Genomic DNA, 19,046 nt, shown 5'->3' on the forward strand with positions numbered 1-19,046 from the left:
ATTTTTATTTTCAGTGTGTTTTAGTATGACTGTTGACTTGGGAACTGGGATTTTTATTTTCAGTGTGTTTTAGTATGACTGTTGACTGGGGAACTAGGATTTTTCTTGGTTCTCTCATTTGATTTTTGGGGGAAATGTTTCTGGTCTCTCTCACACAATGCCTGGTTCCTGCAACCCCATTCCTAGGAGATCTGTGAAGATACTGGAGAGAGATTCTTTTTGTAAATTGACTCATCATTTCTCTGTCTATGACCAAAGCTGGAAGTGATGGCATTTGAGTTGAGATACTTCCTTTTCTTTCTTGCCATTTTAGTTGATGAAGAACTGTCATCACAGTCACCATGACCATTTAGACAGTTACCAGGAAACGCTCAGGACTGACACTTTACATGGTCATAGCAGATCCAAATACAAATTAACTAAATGCCCTTGATATGGACATTTGGCATTAACATTTTTTTAGATCTTGGCACTGAAGTCTAAACCTAATCTCTATTCTTTTTTTAAAAATTCATTTTTTTCATTGATACATATTAGATATACATATTTTCAGGGTACATATAATAATTTGATACATTCATACAGCCAAATTGGCATAACTAGGATAGCCCTCACTTTAAATATTTGTCTCACCACCAAAAACATCAGAATTATTCTCTTTCAGCTATTCTGAAATGTGTGATCTATTAACATTAACTACAGTCACCCTACTGATGTGTCCAACACTTGGTCTTGTTTGTTCTAAGTGTGTATTTGTACCCACTATGGTGAGAGATTCATGAGCTATTTGTAGCATTTCTGCCTCGTCTTTCCACGGTTCAGATATACTCAGCTTCTTCAATCTCTCAGCCCAAATTCTGAGCCCAATCTCTCAGCCCAAACCAAAATTATAATTAAAGAAAGACAGGCCGGGTGTAGTGGCTCACGCCTGTAATGCTAGCACTCTGGGAGGCTGAGGTTGGTGGGTTGCCCTGAGCTTGGGAGTTCGAGACCAGTCTGAACTAGAGTGAGACTTTGTCTCTACAAAAAAAAGCTGGGTGTTGTGGCAGGTGCCTGTAGTCCCAGCTACTGGGGAGGCTGAGGCAAGAGGATCGCTTGAGCCCAAGAATTGGAGATCACTGTGAAATATGATGCCACGGCACTCTACCCAGGGTCACAAAGTGAAACTCTCTAAATAAATAAATGAATGAATAAACAAAATAATAAAAAAAAGAAAATTAAAGAAACCCAGAAATTGGTCCACAGACCCTTTAGCTAGAACAATAGGTCTGAGTTTCTGCATCAAATGGGGCCAGTCCTGGGGGGACCCTTGCCCAGGGGTCCCCAACCCTTTTGCACCGGGGACTAGTTTCATGGAAGACAATTCTTCCACGAACATTATTGGGGTGGGGGGTGCCGTTTTTGATGAGTCTGCAAGCAGTTGATTTACCATGGTCTCTGGGCACTCAAAGTCAGACGTCTCTGCTAACGATCATCTGTATTTGCAGCCGCTCCCCAGCTCTAGCAGCACTGTCTCAGCTCCACCTCAGATCATCAGGCATTAGGTTCTCACAGGAGCACAACCCAGACCCCTCACATGCACAGTGGACAGCAGGGTTCAAGCTCCTGTGAGAACCTTATGCCACATTGACCTAACAGGAGGCGGAGCTCGGGAGGTGATGTGAAGGACAGGGAGTAGGTGTGAATACAGATAAGGCCTCGCTCACCCGACAGCTGCTCACCCGACAGCTGCTCACCCCTCGGGTGTGGCCCAGTTCCTGACAGGCACAGACTGGTGCTGGTCTGCAGCCTGAGGGTGGGGACTGCAGTCCCAGGAGGCCAGCGTGAGGACGGCTGCCTCACAGTCAGGGCAGCAAAGGGTGTGCAGGTGAAGGGGCTGCTATTTCCCTGGAACATTCTCGGAGGGCAGGGAAGTTGCTGGGTCCCCACACACATTCGCCTCTTCTCTTTGGCTCATGGGGAGTTCTGTGGAGTCCATGCTGAGGATGCCGGCAAGCAGATGGGAACAGAGGGAGGGGACTGGACGCTCAGATGATGCAAAATTAGCCGATCGCCGCAGCTTTCCTGCATCTGGCAATGTGATAATACGGCAGGTCTCCCTGAGGTCTGGGGATTTCCAGACTCCAGCTTTTCTGGGTCACAAACTTCTGTGATCCACTCGAGATGGACACATAGAGGGTGTGTGGCATCAGCCTGTGTCTCCCTGGCTTGTCCCACAAGCCTCCGCAGTGAAACAGCCCCAAGCTCTGCCTAAAACGCAGCTGCAGCCTCTCGGGCAGCAGATGGCAGAGCCAGCCTTAAGTAGGTGCCCCCCAGGATCTCACGGTATCTTGAGGATGTGGAGATGCCACAGGTCGTTTTGAACAATATGCATTCCTTTTTGAGAAGAGATGTATTGAGAAGATGCTTGTAGCTGGATTTTCATGCAGACCACAGAGCTCTGACCCTCGCTTAGTCACAGACTTGCAATCAGTGGGCTCAAACACGCCATGGCCCCTGTGCTGCTGCTGTGGGTGGTCCCCCAGCCCAGGGACACGGAAGCACCTATAGCTGGTGAGCCCGGGGAATGCGCTGCCTCAGAGGAAGGGTGTCTGTCACAGAACCTTTCAAACCTGTGACGGCAGCGCAGGTCCGTAAGTAGTAATTAAAACTTTAGCTATTTATTTACTAAATGCTTCAAGGTTTACATTTTAAAACAGTAAGAATTATTTTAGTTCATACTACTTTATAACTATTGGCTTGGTTTTGCTTGGAAAGACCTTGTCTTACAAATTCCATTCCATCTGCCCTCCCTGTCCCTGGGCTGCTGTTCTTATGGGCTGTGACATTCTCAGGTGACAGATACGGAAAATCCCCTTAGTCTCAGCACTGCCACCACTCTTCAGAGCTGACTGAGCAGCCAGCAGAGAGGCCTGAGCCATGGTCCCCACAGGCTGGCAAGGTCCAGCGGGCTGCCCTCCATCCCAGGGGTTCGGGTTTGGGTGAGGGAAGCTGGCTCCCTACTCCCATGTGTGCTGGAAGGGGGGACCAGGAAGCGGGGTGGCCACGTCTGCCCTGGCTTTCCTGTGAGGACTCAGCGGGGCGCCCCAGAAGGTGCCCCTAGGTCCTCCTGGTCAGGTACAAAGTCTGCCCCGCTAAGGTCACCTGCTTTGTGCCTTGAGATGCTTTTCCAGCTCTTTCTCCTGTCAGCGTCCAAAATCCTAAATGCCGTTTCTGAGTGTCTCTGAGGGTAACCCTCATCCGCCAGCTCTGGAGCTTGTGTGAGCATCTCATTCCCTGCCTGGGCTACAGATAACACCCTTCAGAGCTGATGCTCTAGCTGATCAGAGCTGATGCTCTAGCGGAGCCATTGTTTTAAAACTTTATTAAGATATCAGCGAAACCTGATATCCACTTAAGCTGTCATGCCCTGCCCTCCCCGCCCCTGGAAACCATGCATCAGCTGTTCTATGGATTTATTTATTCTGGGAATTTCATATAAATGAAATCCTGCAATAGTTTGCTTTTGTGTCTGTTCTTGGTAGCACTTTTCACAGCAGCCAAATGGTGGAAACAACCCAAACGTCCATCAACAGGGAAATAAAGTCTGGCATATACACATAACAGAATATGATTCGGCCACAAAAGGGTGAAATTCCAACACTTCAGTGCTGGCCGCTGACTCAGTGTTTTTGAAACCCAGAAAGCGTAGTACTAGAGCCTTATACGGTCCATACATATTGGCTGAACACACCTCTGTGCAGATGATGAAGTTTCTTTTTTTCTTTTTTTTTTTTTGGGACAGAGCCTCAAGCTGTGCCCCTGGGTAGAGTGCCATGGCATCACACAGCTCACAGCAACCTCCAACTCCTGGGCTCAAGCGAGTCTCCTGCCTCCACCTCCCAAGTAGCTGGGACCATAGGCGCTTGCCAGTTTTTTTGGTTGTAGCCATCATTGTTTGGTGGGCCCGGGCTGGATTCAAACCTGCCACCTTAGATATATGTGGCTGGTGCCTTAGCCACTTGAGCCACAGGTGCTGAGCCAGATGATGAAGTTTCAGAAGTGATTTTCATTCCATTCTCCCTGACATCTGATGTAACACAGACGTCACGTGCTGTTTTTGGTATTATGCACGTGTTTGATCCAGGTGGCACATGGGAAATCTCCAGCATCTGGTATTAAGGGCTCCCAAGCCGCTGTCACTCTTGGCATCTTCTTGGCTTGGACTTGACAGCCCAACTTTGACAACGGAAAATACCAAGTGGCCAAATGAAATGTTCTTCTTTTGAATAAGGTTGGGATAGAACAGAAAAAGGATATATTTAAAAACAATACCATCCACGATGAGGCTCTCACCCTTGAGAGAATCAACAGAGGCCAATTCCAAAGAGAGAGAAAGGAGACAGTAGCTGGAGTTCCAGAATGTTCCTGGGGAGGCACTGTTAGTTGCGTTGCACAGCTTTAGTTATTTTCCATAAATGTGTGAGTTAAAATAAAATCTTAAGGCTCCCAGAAGCAGCTGACTGGCTGGACCCTCTCTTGCCCAAGGGGATCCCCTCAACTCAGTAGCCCTGAGAAAGGAGAGTGGACAGGCTTCATTCAGACCCTCCCCTCCTCAGAGACACCTTCTGGGACTCACTGACAGCCTCACCCTCTGTGGCTCTGCAAGTCACACCTGCAGGTCCCCACCATACGCAACAAACCTCTTGAGTCTGGGCATACGTTCTTGTGATTTGTCTCCAATTAACAGACCCTTATCTTTTTTTTTTTAATTTCAGATTAATATGAGGTACAAATGTTTAGGTTACATAGTTTTAATTTCTAAGGTAAAAGAAATTACCTCTAGAAAGGTAAATTCAACTTGAAGTTGAATTGAAGTTCAAGTTGCAGTTGTAGTTGAGCCCTTCCCTCAGGGTGTGCGCTGGGCACCCTCACATTGTGCACAGTAGGTGAGATCCCGCCAATCACCTGCCTTCTCCCCACTCCCATCTTCCCCCCTCTCCCTTCCCCTTGCTACACTATACTTATGTTGTTGTTTTTTAAATGTGGGCATATAATTGCTTATATATTGGTTTCATATTAGTATTGAGTACATTGGATATATATATTTTCCATTCTTAAAATACTTTACTAAGAAGAATGTGTTTCAGCTCCATCCGGGTAAACACAAAAGATATAGTCTCCATCTTTTTTATGGCTGAATAGTACTCCACGGTATACATACACCACAGTTTGTTAATCCATTCATGAGTTGGTAAGCACTTGGGTTGCTTCCATAAACAAACCTTTATCTAAACTCAGCACTTCTTTTCAATGACTCCTGGTCTATTAGACAAAGCCTTACTCTTTTAGCCAGTTGTCAAAGAATTTTCATCCCATAAGGCAGGATAAGGAGAAAGGAATATTTAAACCCACTTATACCCTGTAAAGCCCAGCTTTGAGATGTCCTACATTTCCGGGCCAAACCTATGTATGTCTTCCATGTATTACTGATTGGCAACTTTAGCTGTAATCCCGTCTCCCTGAAATGTGTAAAACCAAACCATGACTCCACCACAATGAATTCACATGCTCAAGGCTTCTTGGATGTGGCTCTGGGTCATGGTCCTCGAATTTGGCTCAGAATAAACCTCTTTAAATTGTTTTACAGAGTCTGGTTTCTCTTCTGTTGACCAATAAAACCTACTCTATCACTAAAGAAGCAACTTGTGCCTCTCTGCCATAATTCCTGAGGCTCAAGTCTGGTTTGATTCCCCCACAGTATTTGAAAGAATTTTCATCCCATAAGGCAGGATAAGGAGAAAGTAAGCTTGTAAAACTTTCCCATCTGTTCTTTCTAATGTCACAGTGTGCAATGAGACAAAAAAAAAAAAAATTAAAGAAAGAAAATACCAGTGCTGAGGGGTTTATCTTTTGTGTAAGTTTAATTTAAAAAAAATAAATGGCAAAATGATTTACTTGGGCTGCTGCTCATCTTTGACCCCACGTTCCTAGAATTAGGGATGAAAGATCCTCAGGGAAACTGCCCTGAGAATAAGTGGGAACATCAACCATGTTTTCATTTTCTTTATCATAGTGGATTGGGTCTGCATTCTCTAACCCCTGGGCAGTGGACTAGTACTGGTCTGTGGCTTGTTAGGGACATGGACGCAGAGTTGGGGGTGAGTGGCAGGTGAGGGAGAGAAGCTTCATCTGTATTTACAGCCGCTCCCCATCACTCATGTCACTGCCTGAGTGCCGCCTCCTGCCAGACCAGCCTTGGCATTAGATTCTCACAGGAGCACGGACCCTGCTGTAACCTGTGCATGTGAGGGGTCTACGCTGTGCTTCCGTGAGAATCCATTGCCTGATGATCTGAGGTGCAGATGTAATGAAGCGTCCGAAAACCACTCTCACACCCCATCTGTCAAAAAATTGTCTTCCATGAAACTGGACGCTTCAGTGCCTAAAGGGGTGGCGACCAACAGATTATGTCAAGGAAACTTCTGGGACTCATCATGTTGGATTTACCAAAATGGGTAATATCCTGATATCACTCTCAGAGCTGGGATTTGTATACTGCCTTTCCTGGAACTTTAAGATTCCCCAGGAATGGGGCTACCAGGAGGACACAGACAGCCGAGAAGTCACCCTCCCCCTGGCCAGAGTCCTGCTGGTGTGGGCAGCTCTGTGTGGTCCAGTCTGTGAAGGTGTCCTGCTGTGGTCTAGGCACTGAGAACAGGTGGGGGGCCTACAGGATACCCATGGGATAGTTACCTGTCTGTGGAGCCAGGCCTCGCTTTCATCCTCGTGTTTCTGAAAGGAAACAAGAGCATTAGACAAGCACCTGCTTTGCCTGAGCCATGTCTGTGACCAGCAGATCAGAGGATAACTGGGCTTCCCCTGCATGGTCACTGCACCCAGATCCGCCGCTGGCTCACCCCAGGAGGAGGTAATCCCCACTCACTCTCTCTTTGTCTTGTTTGTGGCTCAGGGCTGAGCACAAGTGTCCCCAATGAGACAGATGCCACCTTCCCTAACAACGAGGACAAATCCATAGTAGGCAGGAGTCCTCTGGACAACAAGGGTCCAGCTACCATTTGACAGTCCTCACTGCCCAGCCTGTGTCTCTCTGAGGCAAACCTCAGGTGCTGCACTGGGCTAAGGAGTCATGTGCATGCGTGTGTGTGCGTGCGTGCGTGTGCATGTGTGTGCATGCGTGCGTGTGTGTGTGCATGCATGTATGCATGCCTGTGCGTGTGCATGTGTGTGTGCATGCCTGTGTGTGTGTGTGTGAGTGTGTGCATGTGTGTGGGCATGCCTGTGCGTGTGCATGTGTGTGTGCATGCCTGTGTGTGTGTGTGGGCACACACATGTGCACAGATGCTGCATCAAAATTCTGGTTTGCAACTGTGAGTGACAATCCTGGGAGACCAAAATCCTTTAAAAGGGGTCAAAACACATATAAAATGTAGTTCTCATGGCACTTGGGGAAAGATTCACAAACAGAGAGCCCAGGACAGGCAGACCTGGCAGTCCTGGCACATGGTGCCATCCGCAGGGGCTGTGGGCCTGCGCGGCCCTGACCTGCCCCCCTCCAGACCGGAGCATGGAGACTGCATGCAGCGCTCAGCTGCCCACCTGCGTCCATTCTTCCCTTCCTCAAGCCCACCAGAGTGACTCGACTCTGCTCCAGGCAGATCGCTGACTGACAGTAGGGTGCTAGTCTCAGAACAAGCCCCATGACCCACCTGAGAACACACCTGCAGCCCAGTCTCAGGGGCCCACAAGTCACAAATACATGTGTGCAAGCGTTCCCCTTCTGTTGAGAAATAAAAAATTTAGGGTCAAAAGAATTTTTCAAAAACCTGCCTGAGTGTATTAATTGATTTTAACTGATTTTTAACTCCAACATGAGGTGACCTGCTTCTCAGGGCTGTGACCTGGCAGTGTGGGCAGAGCGGGGTCCCTAGGAGCACCGCCGGCCCTCTCTGAGCACCAGCCAGGAGGCTTGAATTTGGGTAAGGGAGGATTGTGACAGGTGTGAGCGGCAGTGCTCAACTAGTCCACCAGGTGGCGCCAATCCCGCGAGCCAGACACAGGCGCTGCACAGGCGACCAGTAGGGCCAGCAGCAAGAGTCCACTCTGCTCCAGCAGAGACAGCTCAGGAGGAGTCTGATGCCACCTGGGACACTTCTAACTGCTTATCAGCGTCTAACTGCCCTGGCCCCATACCTTTGTGCAGACCCCTGTGGTGGCGTCGCAGAGGGTGAGGATGGACACGTTCTGCGCCCGGTTCAGCCAGGTCACGGCGACCTTGGTGCTGGTGGCCCACTTCACCATGGTGATGTAGTACTCCCTGAAAACACGTCAATACCAGCATTAGTAGGTGCAGGGGCCCACACAGCGGACGGGCCAGGAGAGGGCCAGGGCCCGCACCTGGGGTATGCAGGTGGCTGGGCACCCTGTGAGGCCCTGCAATGGGGTTTATCAAGGACACACATGAACTCAGGACTCTGACTGGACACTGGGTCATTAACACGTAGTAGCTGGGTATGGTGGCTCACGCCTGTAATCCCAGCACTGTAGGAGGCTGAGGCAGGAGGATTGCTTGAGCTCAAGAGTTGGAGACTTGTCTGAGCAAGAGTGAGATTCCAACTCATGAAAAAAATGAAAAACCCATCTGGGTGCCATGGTGAGTAATCCTAGTGGCTTTTGGAGGCTGAGGCAGCGGGCTGCCCACAGCTGGGAGTCTGAGGTTGCAGTGAGCTGTGATGCTATTGCACTCTGCTCAGGGCATAGGGTAGAACTCTGTGTCAACAACAAGAACAAAACATGTAGTAAAATGCACTGAGACCCTGAGTGTCATCTGTGAGGATCCCACGCCCAGGAGAGTGGCGTGGGGCTGCCCCTGGGGCTCTGGGCCCTGCTCCGGAGGACGCTGCCCTGTCCACCTGATTTTCACACCCCTGCCAGGCAAGTGCCCCAGTCCATGTCACCAGGCAGCAGCAGCAGCTGGATGAGGCAGGGCAGAGAAAGAGCTGGGAAGGGGCATGGAACAGAGACAAGGCGGCAGAGCTGGTGTGGAGGCTGAGCTCTCTCTGCCTCTTCCTTAAGGACAGAATGCCTGGGAAGCTCTCAGCTAATCAGAGAAATTGGCCTATGGCTTTGGGCTGCAGGTGAACGTGGATTGATGTTCTAGGTGTCACATTCCTCATTCTGCCCAAACCTGAAAATAGCAGTGTTCTGAGCTACCTTGCACTTACCACCAGGGGGACTGGGCTACTGGTAATTAATTTGATCACCCAGAGCCCTCCAAAACCTGAATTAAAAACCAAAAACAATTTGCATTCAAGAGGAAGAAATGCTGAGAAAGTAAATGCCCAAAATAAATATCCTCAGGTGAATTTCCAGAATGTTCTGGAAGCTACCTAACACTCCTTCGATCACCCACCCCATCCATATCTATAATGAGATCTACTGTTCAGAATGATACTTTGTAGTCTTACAAGATCTTTCATCACTAAAGACAGCGGCACATTCACCAGACAATTCCTAGCAGCTGGAAAGGGACCTCACTACGACTAATCATTGTTTTCAGCAGAAAGGACTAAATAACAGGATGCCTGACATCAGCCTCGGGGAGCCAGGAGATTACACTGCTGCTTCTCCCCCATTCCCCAAATCTACCCATTGATCAAAGTCGGGAGCATGTGGTTAACAGAAGGCACGATCTCCACGCAGCTGCGGCCTCTCGCTCAGGTGACTGCCAGGGAGGTGGCCAGGAGGGATGCGTGGCCTGCGCTTGCTGTGAGTTCTCTGCCTGAAGTGGGGGAGCAGCATTTCTAATGGTGGGATTTGGTCTCCCTGGATATTAGTAGTTGCTAGGAAAATTTTCTTTTACTTCTGTAAAGACAATTCCAGTTCTGTGCCTAGCCCTTGCCTCACACGGACTACTTTTTGTTTCTAGTGTCGTCATAACTGGCCTTTGAGTCCACACTGGAGGGATGTTGAGCAGAGGTGGGCAGGTGGAGGCTGTGGGAAGAGTGAAGGGCAGTCATTGCTGCAGGGCCTGCGGCTGCAGCCTTCACATCGGGTGTGGGGGGCCACGTGGCAACCTGCACTTACTCTGGCAGCAGACGCGGTCCACCCACAGGAGGTCAAGGAAGAACACCTAAGGTCTCCTGCAGTGACTGTTCCCCCCGCCGCCTTTCTCTGAGTCACTTTTGTTTCTCACTGCTGCAAACATTTATGTCCCTTGCTGGTTTTTTGCAGTTCTTCTGTATTTAGATCAGTGTGGCTACACACTATTCTCCAGTTCTCCCCTTCCTAATTTGGCATATGGCACATTACAAACAAAAATAAACAGGTGAGAGCAAATCTTTTCTTTTTAGCAATGAGCTCTTCAGCAAAGCCTCTGAAACAAATTCTGCAAGAAGTGTCATTAGGCCATGTCATCCTGGCTGTGTGAGGGTGTGTGGTGTCAACAGTGATTGGCTTCCATAGCTGTTGGACGAGTATTGTTCCTGCTTCAGGCTCCTGGTCACAAAGCATAGCAGTGAGCCTGCTTCCTGGCGTGAGAGGGGACAGGGACACTGCTCCAGACAGGGCTGTCCCTCTCAGAGGAGCAGCCACACTGTTACTGTGCTCTGAGCTCCCGACATGCCAGTTAAATAAAATGAGGGCTACATTCTCCCTTTTTAACCTTTACTCTTAGTTTAGAATACGAGACATGTTGCACCAAGGAAGGATGGCACTAAAAACTCAGAGAGTCAGACGTGAACCCCCTCTGCCTGGCTCCTGTGGAACCTTGGCCCGGTCAGGGATGTCACCTGGATTGAGGGTGGATGAGGCTGACTTGGAGATCTGCAAGCTCAGAGCTTTGCTTCTACAACTGCTGTTATATGGGAAATATGAGCTAAAAAAAAGAAAACTAGTGGTGCCTTTAGAGATGTTATGGTGATGAAATGTAATGAGAAATATTTTTTAAAATGTGAAACAATAAAAGTTATTAAGCAACTTTATAAAGATTACATGGGAAGACTTCTTTCTAAATACACACACCCTTGAGGAGTCTTCCTCTGCATGGGTGGGTGCTGTGAGTATTCACATTTTAGGCAGTCACATGCCTCTTCTAGCTGTCATTCATCAACATGCTTTCAGGACCCTTCTCCTGAGTCACCCTGAGAACTTCATACTGCCCCCATGTGCCACCTGCCCTGGGACCAACACCTCTCTCTAAGCAACACTTCCTAATCCCATGAGCTGGGCCAGTGATTGATTATGCAGCACTAAATTTATTGTAGTTATGTTTAGAAATTCAAGTCACTGTGCACAGATAGAGCCTCCTCAGCGAGACTGCAGCTGGGAGGAGTGCTGGTGGCACCTGGAGGAGGCCGCAGCTGGGAGGAGCGCTGGTGGCACCTGGAGGAGGCCGCAGCTGGGAGGAGCGCTGGCAGCACCCAGAGGCTGAGGTGTGGTGCCTCCCAGACAGGTGACACTTTGGACGCAGTGTGAGTTCTGTGGCCACACTTATGCTAATAGGCAGGAGAAGAAAACATTCACCCACTCAATGACTCGCTCCTAAGCAGAAGTCTCAGAGTACAGTAAGTCAAGTTCTAACACCTGATGCGTTTTCCATTTTTCTTAATTTCAAAGTTGTTAGTAAAGGGAATGAATAGACTGGTCATGGGCTGGTGTAGGGGCCAGGGCTGTGCCTTGTATCTAGATATTGCTGATTTTACACAGGGACTGCCCGCTTGGTGGTCCCAACTAGCACAAACAGCCTGTCTACGAACATGAGGTTTCCAGCAGCAGGGGCGTCTGGGCAGCACATCCAAGGTGGCCTGTACCAACTTTGTGTTATAATACCTACAAAGACACAGAACTCAAAGAAAAGCCACAGTGCCACTGGAAATCAATGTCAAAAACCTCTAACTGCAGCACAGACAGAGCTGATAAAGCAGGTGCCAGCACAGACAGAGCTGATGAAGCAGATGCCAACACAGACAGAGCTGACGAGCGGCACCCAGGTTTGCTTCTTCCACAGAACAGGGCATCACCTGTGCCGTGGGACATGGCTGGAAAGCACCTCTCCTCTTCTCACTGCCACTCCAGCCAGAAGTCTGGGAGGCCAACCCTTTACTAAATGGGTGTTAAGGAAGATTACAATTGTTCGTGTATATATTCACTCAGAATGTCAAAAAACAAATTCTAAACAAAGCAGAAGAAAAATTTATTCCGGCTCAGCTGAGCCAGGTGGGCATCTGAGAAGGGCTCTGTAGTGCCCCAGAAGTAGAGAGGAGCCAGAGGGGACTCCCACCCTGTCCCGTGGCCAACCTCAGGTGTGTGGGGGGCTCCTTTCAGAGGCAGAGGACCCTGGGTGTCAGGGAGACCATGCAGAATGAAGGGGGACAACAGCAAAAGTGAGAAGGAGCCTCCTCTGATGACACACGATGAGAGAGGAGATGGAGGTCAAGTTAAGAGCTCAAAAGTAAAAACAGCCTGTGAGAACCAATTCATAGCTAGTTTCAAAGTATCAATTTGATGATCTATTCCAATTAAGTGATTAAAATAATGTAGAAAAGAAATGTTGGGCAAATATTTCGTGGAATTGTAAATATTTAGCAAATTTTTAAAAGAAGGCTAAAAACAAAAGGTATTGAACCTCGCAAGAGATGAAACAGAAGGATAATATTTAAGAAGAAGACATAGAAACATTCTATGGTTCTGGAATAATGATAAAAATTTCAAAATAATTATCAATTTAGATAACATTGAAGCTATTATGTTTACAATTCATGAGGACAGAGACTGTGTCCACACCACTTCCCCTGAAGTTTCTGCACAATGCCTGGCATTTCACACGTGGTAAATACTTTGCATTTGTTCCAGGAACCAATTTGAGTCTATTAGAAAGACCAATGAATCTCTCCTGGGGGGCATCAAATAAAATCCCTTTAAAGTATACATACAAGAAGAAATAGATAAAAAGCCAAGATGATTTTTAAAAGGAAGAATAATGAGAGAGGATTTATCCAAACAGTTGCTAACAATGTAATACATACATAGAGCTGTGTGACTTTTTACTGATGAGTTTATCAGCAGACCTGCAGTGGGAGAGAATCTTAAAGCATAGTGTTTATGTGAGAACAGAATAAGGTAGTTTGTACCAGAATTTAATACTTAATAAAGCTGTCTTCCCACAGCAGTGGGGACAGAAAGTCTTCTGCAATAAATGGGGCTGGGAAAATTGCTTAATTACTTAAAAATGGAAAAACACGACAACAACAAAACCCAAATAAGCCGAGAACAAATATAAATTTCTAGAAAAAAATTCCAAAGGAAAATTTCTCAAGTTGCTCACAGTAGTTACCTATGCCTGGTGCGATGACAAGTGATTATTGCTTTCCACACTGCATAGATTGCTTTTTAAATAAGAAGACGGTTATTAAGGAAGGAGTGGAAGTTTCCCATTTAAGTTGGTGGATTTATCACATTTGTTTATTTCTTTTCCCTACAGGAACCTAATTGCAATGATAATACAGGAATAACACAGGTATATGTCTACAATAACAAAGCTAACCAGAGGGGCCCGAGAGACATCAACACATTTCTAGAAGACAGGAGCAGACAGGGAGTGTAGCTGAGAGAGCCACGGCTGAACACCTGCAGAGTTGAAACCTCACAGAGAACTTGGGGGGGTTGGAGCTCTCAGTGAAATACAGATCAGTTGCAAGTCTGTGGACAAAATAGGTGATGAATGAAAACTCCCATTTAGATATATTAGTTCAAAATCCAAAAAGCTTTGGAAATAAAAGATAGATAAGTGATTCGGAGGAACCTGCATCAGATGACGTCTGGTTTATCGCCTGTAACACTGATCGCTAGATGCAATGAAGCTGTACCCCTAGTTTTGAGGAACTGATCTTTTTAAACTACAATTCTACATTCTGCTAATATTTTTTCAACATATGTAAGGGGAGAAAAGACATTTTTAGGTATTCGAGAACTTGGAGAGTTTACTTCCCAAATTCCTTTCTTAGGAAAGCATCTGGAGGATGTACTCCAGACAGAAGTGGGAGTAAATGAAGAAAGAATATGACGTAAGATCTAGGAAACTGTCCCTCCACCCTGGGAGAGCTGTCAGGGGAAATCCTGGGATGATGTTAACACAGAGGTTAGAAAGGGCTGTCCAGACTGCAGCGGTCTGTGAAGGGACCTAGAGAGAGCTCCATGTGACAGAAGAATGTATGACAGAATTTGAAAAGAATAAAGAGAGGCTATGAGACTATGATAAAATTAAATAGTTTGACTAAAAAAATAAAAACAATATAAAACTCCAGGAAAAACAAAAGTATAACAAAAAGAAATACAATCCGAGGGCACTCGTTAGCTCTACCACAGAAGATCATTACTTAGTTATGATAAAGGGAATGCTCCTTTTTGCCTTTTTATATTTTAGAATCAACCTGTGGAAAAGTAACAGGATTTAGTTATGGCTGCAGGATAGTGTGTAAATGCCGCCAACCTTGGAGCTATTAAAAAAACAAAGATGACGGGAGGTGCTGGGTGCAGGGGAGGGAAGAGGCCTGAGGCAGAGGGCAGGGACCAAGATGTTCATTTCATAAACTGGGGAGTTCAGAATTCCTATCTTTAGTTAATGTAATGTGAAAACCTTGTAGGAAAGTTATTTAAGTTTATAAAGACTGACAGAGAAGGCAAAACGCACATGTATGTGGAGGAGGTAAGTGTGTTGAATTCTTATCTATCCTAAGAAAAAGATAATAAACACAAATTAATTCATAAGAAAAGTGAAATATGCACATTACTTAGTGATGTTCTGGTGACTAGCTGGAGGAATAAAAGTTAAAAGTGGTGGCTCCTGTGGCTCAGAGGAGTAGGTGCTGGCCCCATATGCCAGAGGTGGCGGGTTCAAACCCAGCCCCAGCCAAAAGTTAAAAGCCACCTCCATCTGGGCTTGGGGTGGGTGAGATGGGCAGGGAGCGACTACTTACTACTTATCGCTATATAACCCCTACTGTATTATTTTATTTTTAAGCATTCATATAAGTACTTTGATAACCAAGAATAACAAAGTTAAAACTAAATACAAATTAACAACCAAAAATAAACACACGGCACCGTGGAGAAACACCCTGGTGGCCCTGGACATGGGCGGCACGTGTGGGGATCTGGCAGAGACACCTGGCTACACGCTGGGCTTCCAGCCAGACTGACTTCATAAGATTTTATTTCCAAGCTCCTCAACAAATAAATTGAATTAAAAGAAAAAGAGGCATATAAGCAAGTGGACACTTACTCAATAATGTCCACCTGTTGATTGGATAAGCAGATGAAGATGACGTCTCGCTACATGAAGGCAGTGGGGTCAGAGTAGACCATTAGAGAGAAGATGGTGGGCATTTGTAGATGTGCGTTCAGGGAGTGAGCCTGGAGCTGCCCAGTCCCCTCTGTGATGGGCGTGGTGGTGACTGACCACACCAACTGGGCACAGGAAACTCCAGGAATTCATGTACCCTCTTCCCAGTGATCAAGACCTAAGCCTCCAACATTCTCATCAAGACAAACAACACAGCTTATCATTGGAACATACACGGGAAAACTGATAGACAATTTTTTCCTCTGTTCTTTTGCAAAAACACTCAGGAAGGATAAATCATTTTGACTTTGTTGGGAAGTGACTCCCTCCTGTGGAAGTACAGAGAACTGTACTGGATGTGGGCTAACCTTACTGGGGTCAAGTGATACCTCAGGGTGGTTTTGATTTGCATTTTTCTGATGATTAGGGAGATGAGCATTTTTCCACGTTTTTAGCCATTCGTCTGTCTTCCTTAGAGAAGGTTCTATTCATGTCTCTTGCCCAGGATTTATGGGATTGTTAGCTTTTTAAGATGGAGACTTCACATCTTTTGTTAATATCCTGGATGGAGCTGAAATACATTCTTCTTAGTAAAGTATCACAAGAATGGAAAGCAAGTATCCAATATACTCAACACTAACACGAAGCCAGTGGATGATCTGATGCTTGCCCACACAGGAGAAAAGCTCATTTAGATTCAAGTTGGGGGGTAATGAGGGTGGGGGAGCAGGTGCTCCCCTGCTCTCACTGAATGGGCATGGGGTGGGGTGTTCCCACGCCTTTTGTGTGTGGGACATAACCACAAAGTGACGCTCCTAACACAATCGAAGTTTTTTATCTAGTTGCCTGTACCCTCACATTGAACTGAAATAAATTTACAAGAAAAAAGAAAAGAAAAGAAAACTGCACTGGAGTGGTGGTGAAGGCACTCATGCGGGGACTGCGCCAGGCTGGGGCTTTGCTTGGAGAAGCTTCCGTGAAGTTTGAATTTTACAGAAAGGGGTGTGACAGGCTGTCCTTGGGCAAGTGTCTCTGCAGCCCCTACTCGGTCCTCCCTCTCTTGTCACACCGGGCGCCTTTCCCAGGACAGATTGGGGCCAGGGGCCGATAAGGATGGAACCCCTGCCAGGTGTCAAATTTAGTCTTGGCTACATTCCCTCCCCAGAGGCCGCTGCAGGGGCCTGGAGGTGCAGAGTTTACACCCGGCAGGGGTTCTATCCTTATCCGGCCGGGCCCCAATCTGTCCCCACAGAGAGGTGCCAGGGCTGAAGCTGGAGCAGACAATTCCCGTTTCCTTGCACGGTTCCCACAAGTCTTTGCCCTACTAGAAAATGGAGAAAATGGGCAAGAAGAGCCTCCCGACCCGACATCCTCCGAGTGGGTCACGTTTGCCGTCATTTTCTCCGCCCTTTTCCGGCATTCAGAATTTGTGCCAGCCTGTCTCACCTTGTGCTTATGGCCGCTCTTTACAGTTCTGGGTGGGCCAGGGCTGGAAGCTCTGAGAGATGGCAAAGGGCAAAGGGCAAAGGGCATGCCTCTCCTCACTCACGCTCCAGTCTCGAGTCCTAGGTACCCACAGAAGTCTAGAAGGTTCCTATGACCTGAGGGGACAGGGAGAGTGTAGCTCGGAGGACCACCTGGGGGACACCGTAAGGAGAAAACTGTGAATGCAGTAAGCAGCCCCACCTGCTGGGAAGCTGTGCAGGGGACAGTGTGGTCGTGTAGGGGACAGTGTGGCCGTGTGGGGGCCACAGAGGCAGGGCTGGTGGGAATGGGGGCCAGCTGCTGAGAGGGCTGCTGACCCACATAGGGTGGATGTCTGTGTTGGTGACACCTTTTGTGGCAGTGTACCACCTTCGCCATGACTGTTCTTGATTGTGGCTGCCTGGGAGGAGGTGGGGTGGGGCAGGGGAAGCCTGTTGCCACCTGTCCTGTCTGCTGGCCCCCACCTGAACCACCAAAGGCAGTGGATTCCCTGCCATTACCCTGGCTCTGGGAGGCTGGGCCTGGCAAAGGGGCTGCAGTGGCCAGTGCAGAAGCAAGGCCCATGTGGTGAAGTCAGCAGAGCCCGAGGCCCATGTGGTGAAGTCAGCAGAGCCCGAGGCCCACGTGGTGAAGTCAGCGGCGCCCGAGACCCACGTGGCGGGCCAGTGCAGAAGCAAGGCCCATGTGGTGAAGTCAGCAGAGCCCGAGGCCCATGTGGTGAAGTCAGCAGAGCCCGAGGCCCATGTGGCGAAGTCAGCGGAGCCCGAGGCCCATGTGGCAAAGTCAGCGGAGCCCATCACCAGGGGAGGCAGCATGAGGAGCAGCTTCTGTACTGACCTCTAGTGACACAAGTCAGGTTCTCAGAGTGGGGCCCCCACCATGGATCTGAAACTCTGAGGGTGGAGGGGAAGTGCATGGCTAACAAGGCCCCAGGTGGGTGCTAGGTGTGCTTGTGTTTGAGAACCACTAATGGGAGCTGGGCCGCCCTGCCCAGTGGCAGGTGTCTGGACGAGAACAAGCCTAAGCGCTACTTAACTGCAGAGCTCTGCTTCTTCCTCTGCCCTCACTGAACGTTCTCTGATGAATAAATGTATTCGCAGGCAGATAAAGTGCTCTAGAATAAAGAGAAATTTGGTAGCAGTTAAAGGAGAAGAGAAAATAGGATTTAAAGTGGAATCATTTTTTAAGAAGACAAGGCTGGAGCTGGGGATTGAAAGACGGGATTGCTCTGATGCGAGAAAGAGAGAGATGCTGAAGCATTTTGATAATCACAAAAAGTAGATAATTGTACTTTGATGAATTGAAATTGTACTTTAAAAAGAACATATATACCAAAATATTAACAGTTAACAAAGATTCCTGGAAGAAAGGCTACCAAACCTCTAAAGCACCTTATCTGCCCACCGCACACTCAGCGTTCCAGAGCGCTGAGCCGGGGCCCTGCTAGACGGGGCCCTAGGTGCTGGCTGCGGAGCTGGGCACAGGCTTGTTGTTGGGAGCTCAGAGTGAGGAAGGGAGACGGGTGAGCAGAACACTCACGTCAGCGCAGGGCAGGGACCGCCCCCGGCGAAGGGAGCAGGGCTGCCTCTGAGCGTGTAGGGAGCTTTGTAAACACACTCCTTGGCTGAGAAAATGTCATCACGTTCTGGGAGTCCCCAGCCAAAGGTGCCTTCAGCTCAGAAAACAGTGACTCTTCCTGGTGAGAAGTATATGAATCTTTTATTAGTCCATTTGTTTGTTATAAATTATTAATAGAACATTGTCTCTGTCACTTCCCAGTATTCCAGTTCTGGCAAAGGTTCTGACAGTTGGCGAGGGAATAAAGGGCAAAGGGAACAAAAGCCTGTTTCCCGAGTGAAACCAAGAGCCTGCAGGTAACTTTGGCATCTTTTTTTTTTAAAGCACTGTTTATCAAGCTGGGGCAAAAAGATGTTGTACGAGAGAAATATGTAAAGGATGATGTGCTTTAAAGAGGGCACCTGTGAGCAAGCTGAAACGACCTTGAACACTGACCTTCACGACTAGACGGTGCCCCAGCCGGCTGCTCTTGGAGAGGCTGCACGATCCTATAGATGCACCTGTGGCAGAGTGACTGCACAATCGTATAGACGCACCTCTGGCAGAGTGACTGCACGATCTATAGACGCACCTCTGGCAGAGTGACCGCACGATCTATAGACGCACCTGTGGCAGAGTGACCGCACGATCTATAGACGCACCT

At 47.9% G+C, this 19,046-nt stretch overlaps 1 protein-coding gene across 4 annotated transcripts in view; it reads right to left on the bottom strand.

The window, feature by feature from the left end:
• DPP6 (dipeptidyl peptidase like 6) overlaps nucleotides 1–19,046 on the bottom strand; it is a 928,521-nt gene that overhangs the window by 84,424 nt on the left and 825,051 nt on the right. For all 4 annotated transcript variants that reach the window (XM_003792026.3, XM_012806527.2, XM_012806530.2 and 1 more), the window contains 2 exons: nucleotides 8,194–8,317; nucleotides 6,736–6,774 (listed from right to left, as the gene is read on the bottom strand). In XM_003792026.3, the coding sequence (XP_003792074.1) occupies nucleotides 6,736–6,774; nucleotides 8,194–8,317 (163 nt within the window). The remainder of the gene's footprint in view (nucleotides 1–6,735; nucleotides 6,775–8,193; nucleotides 8,318–19,046) is intronic.

Source organism: Otolemur garnettii, unplaced genomic scaffold (assembly GCF_000181295.1).
Source record: "Otolemur garnettii isolate 467f Iridium unplaced genomic scaffold, OtoGar3 scaffold00053, whole genome shotgun sequence".
NCBI classification, from domain to species: Eukaryota; Metazoa; Chordata; class Mammalia; order Primates; family Galagidae; genus Otolemur; species Otolemur garnettii.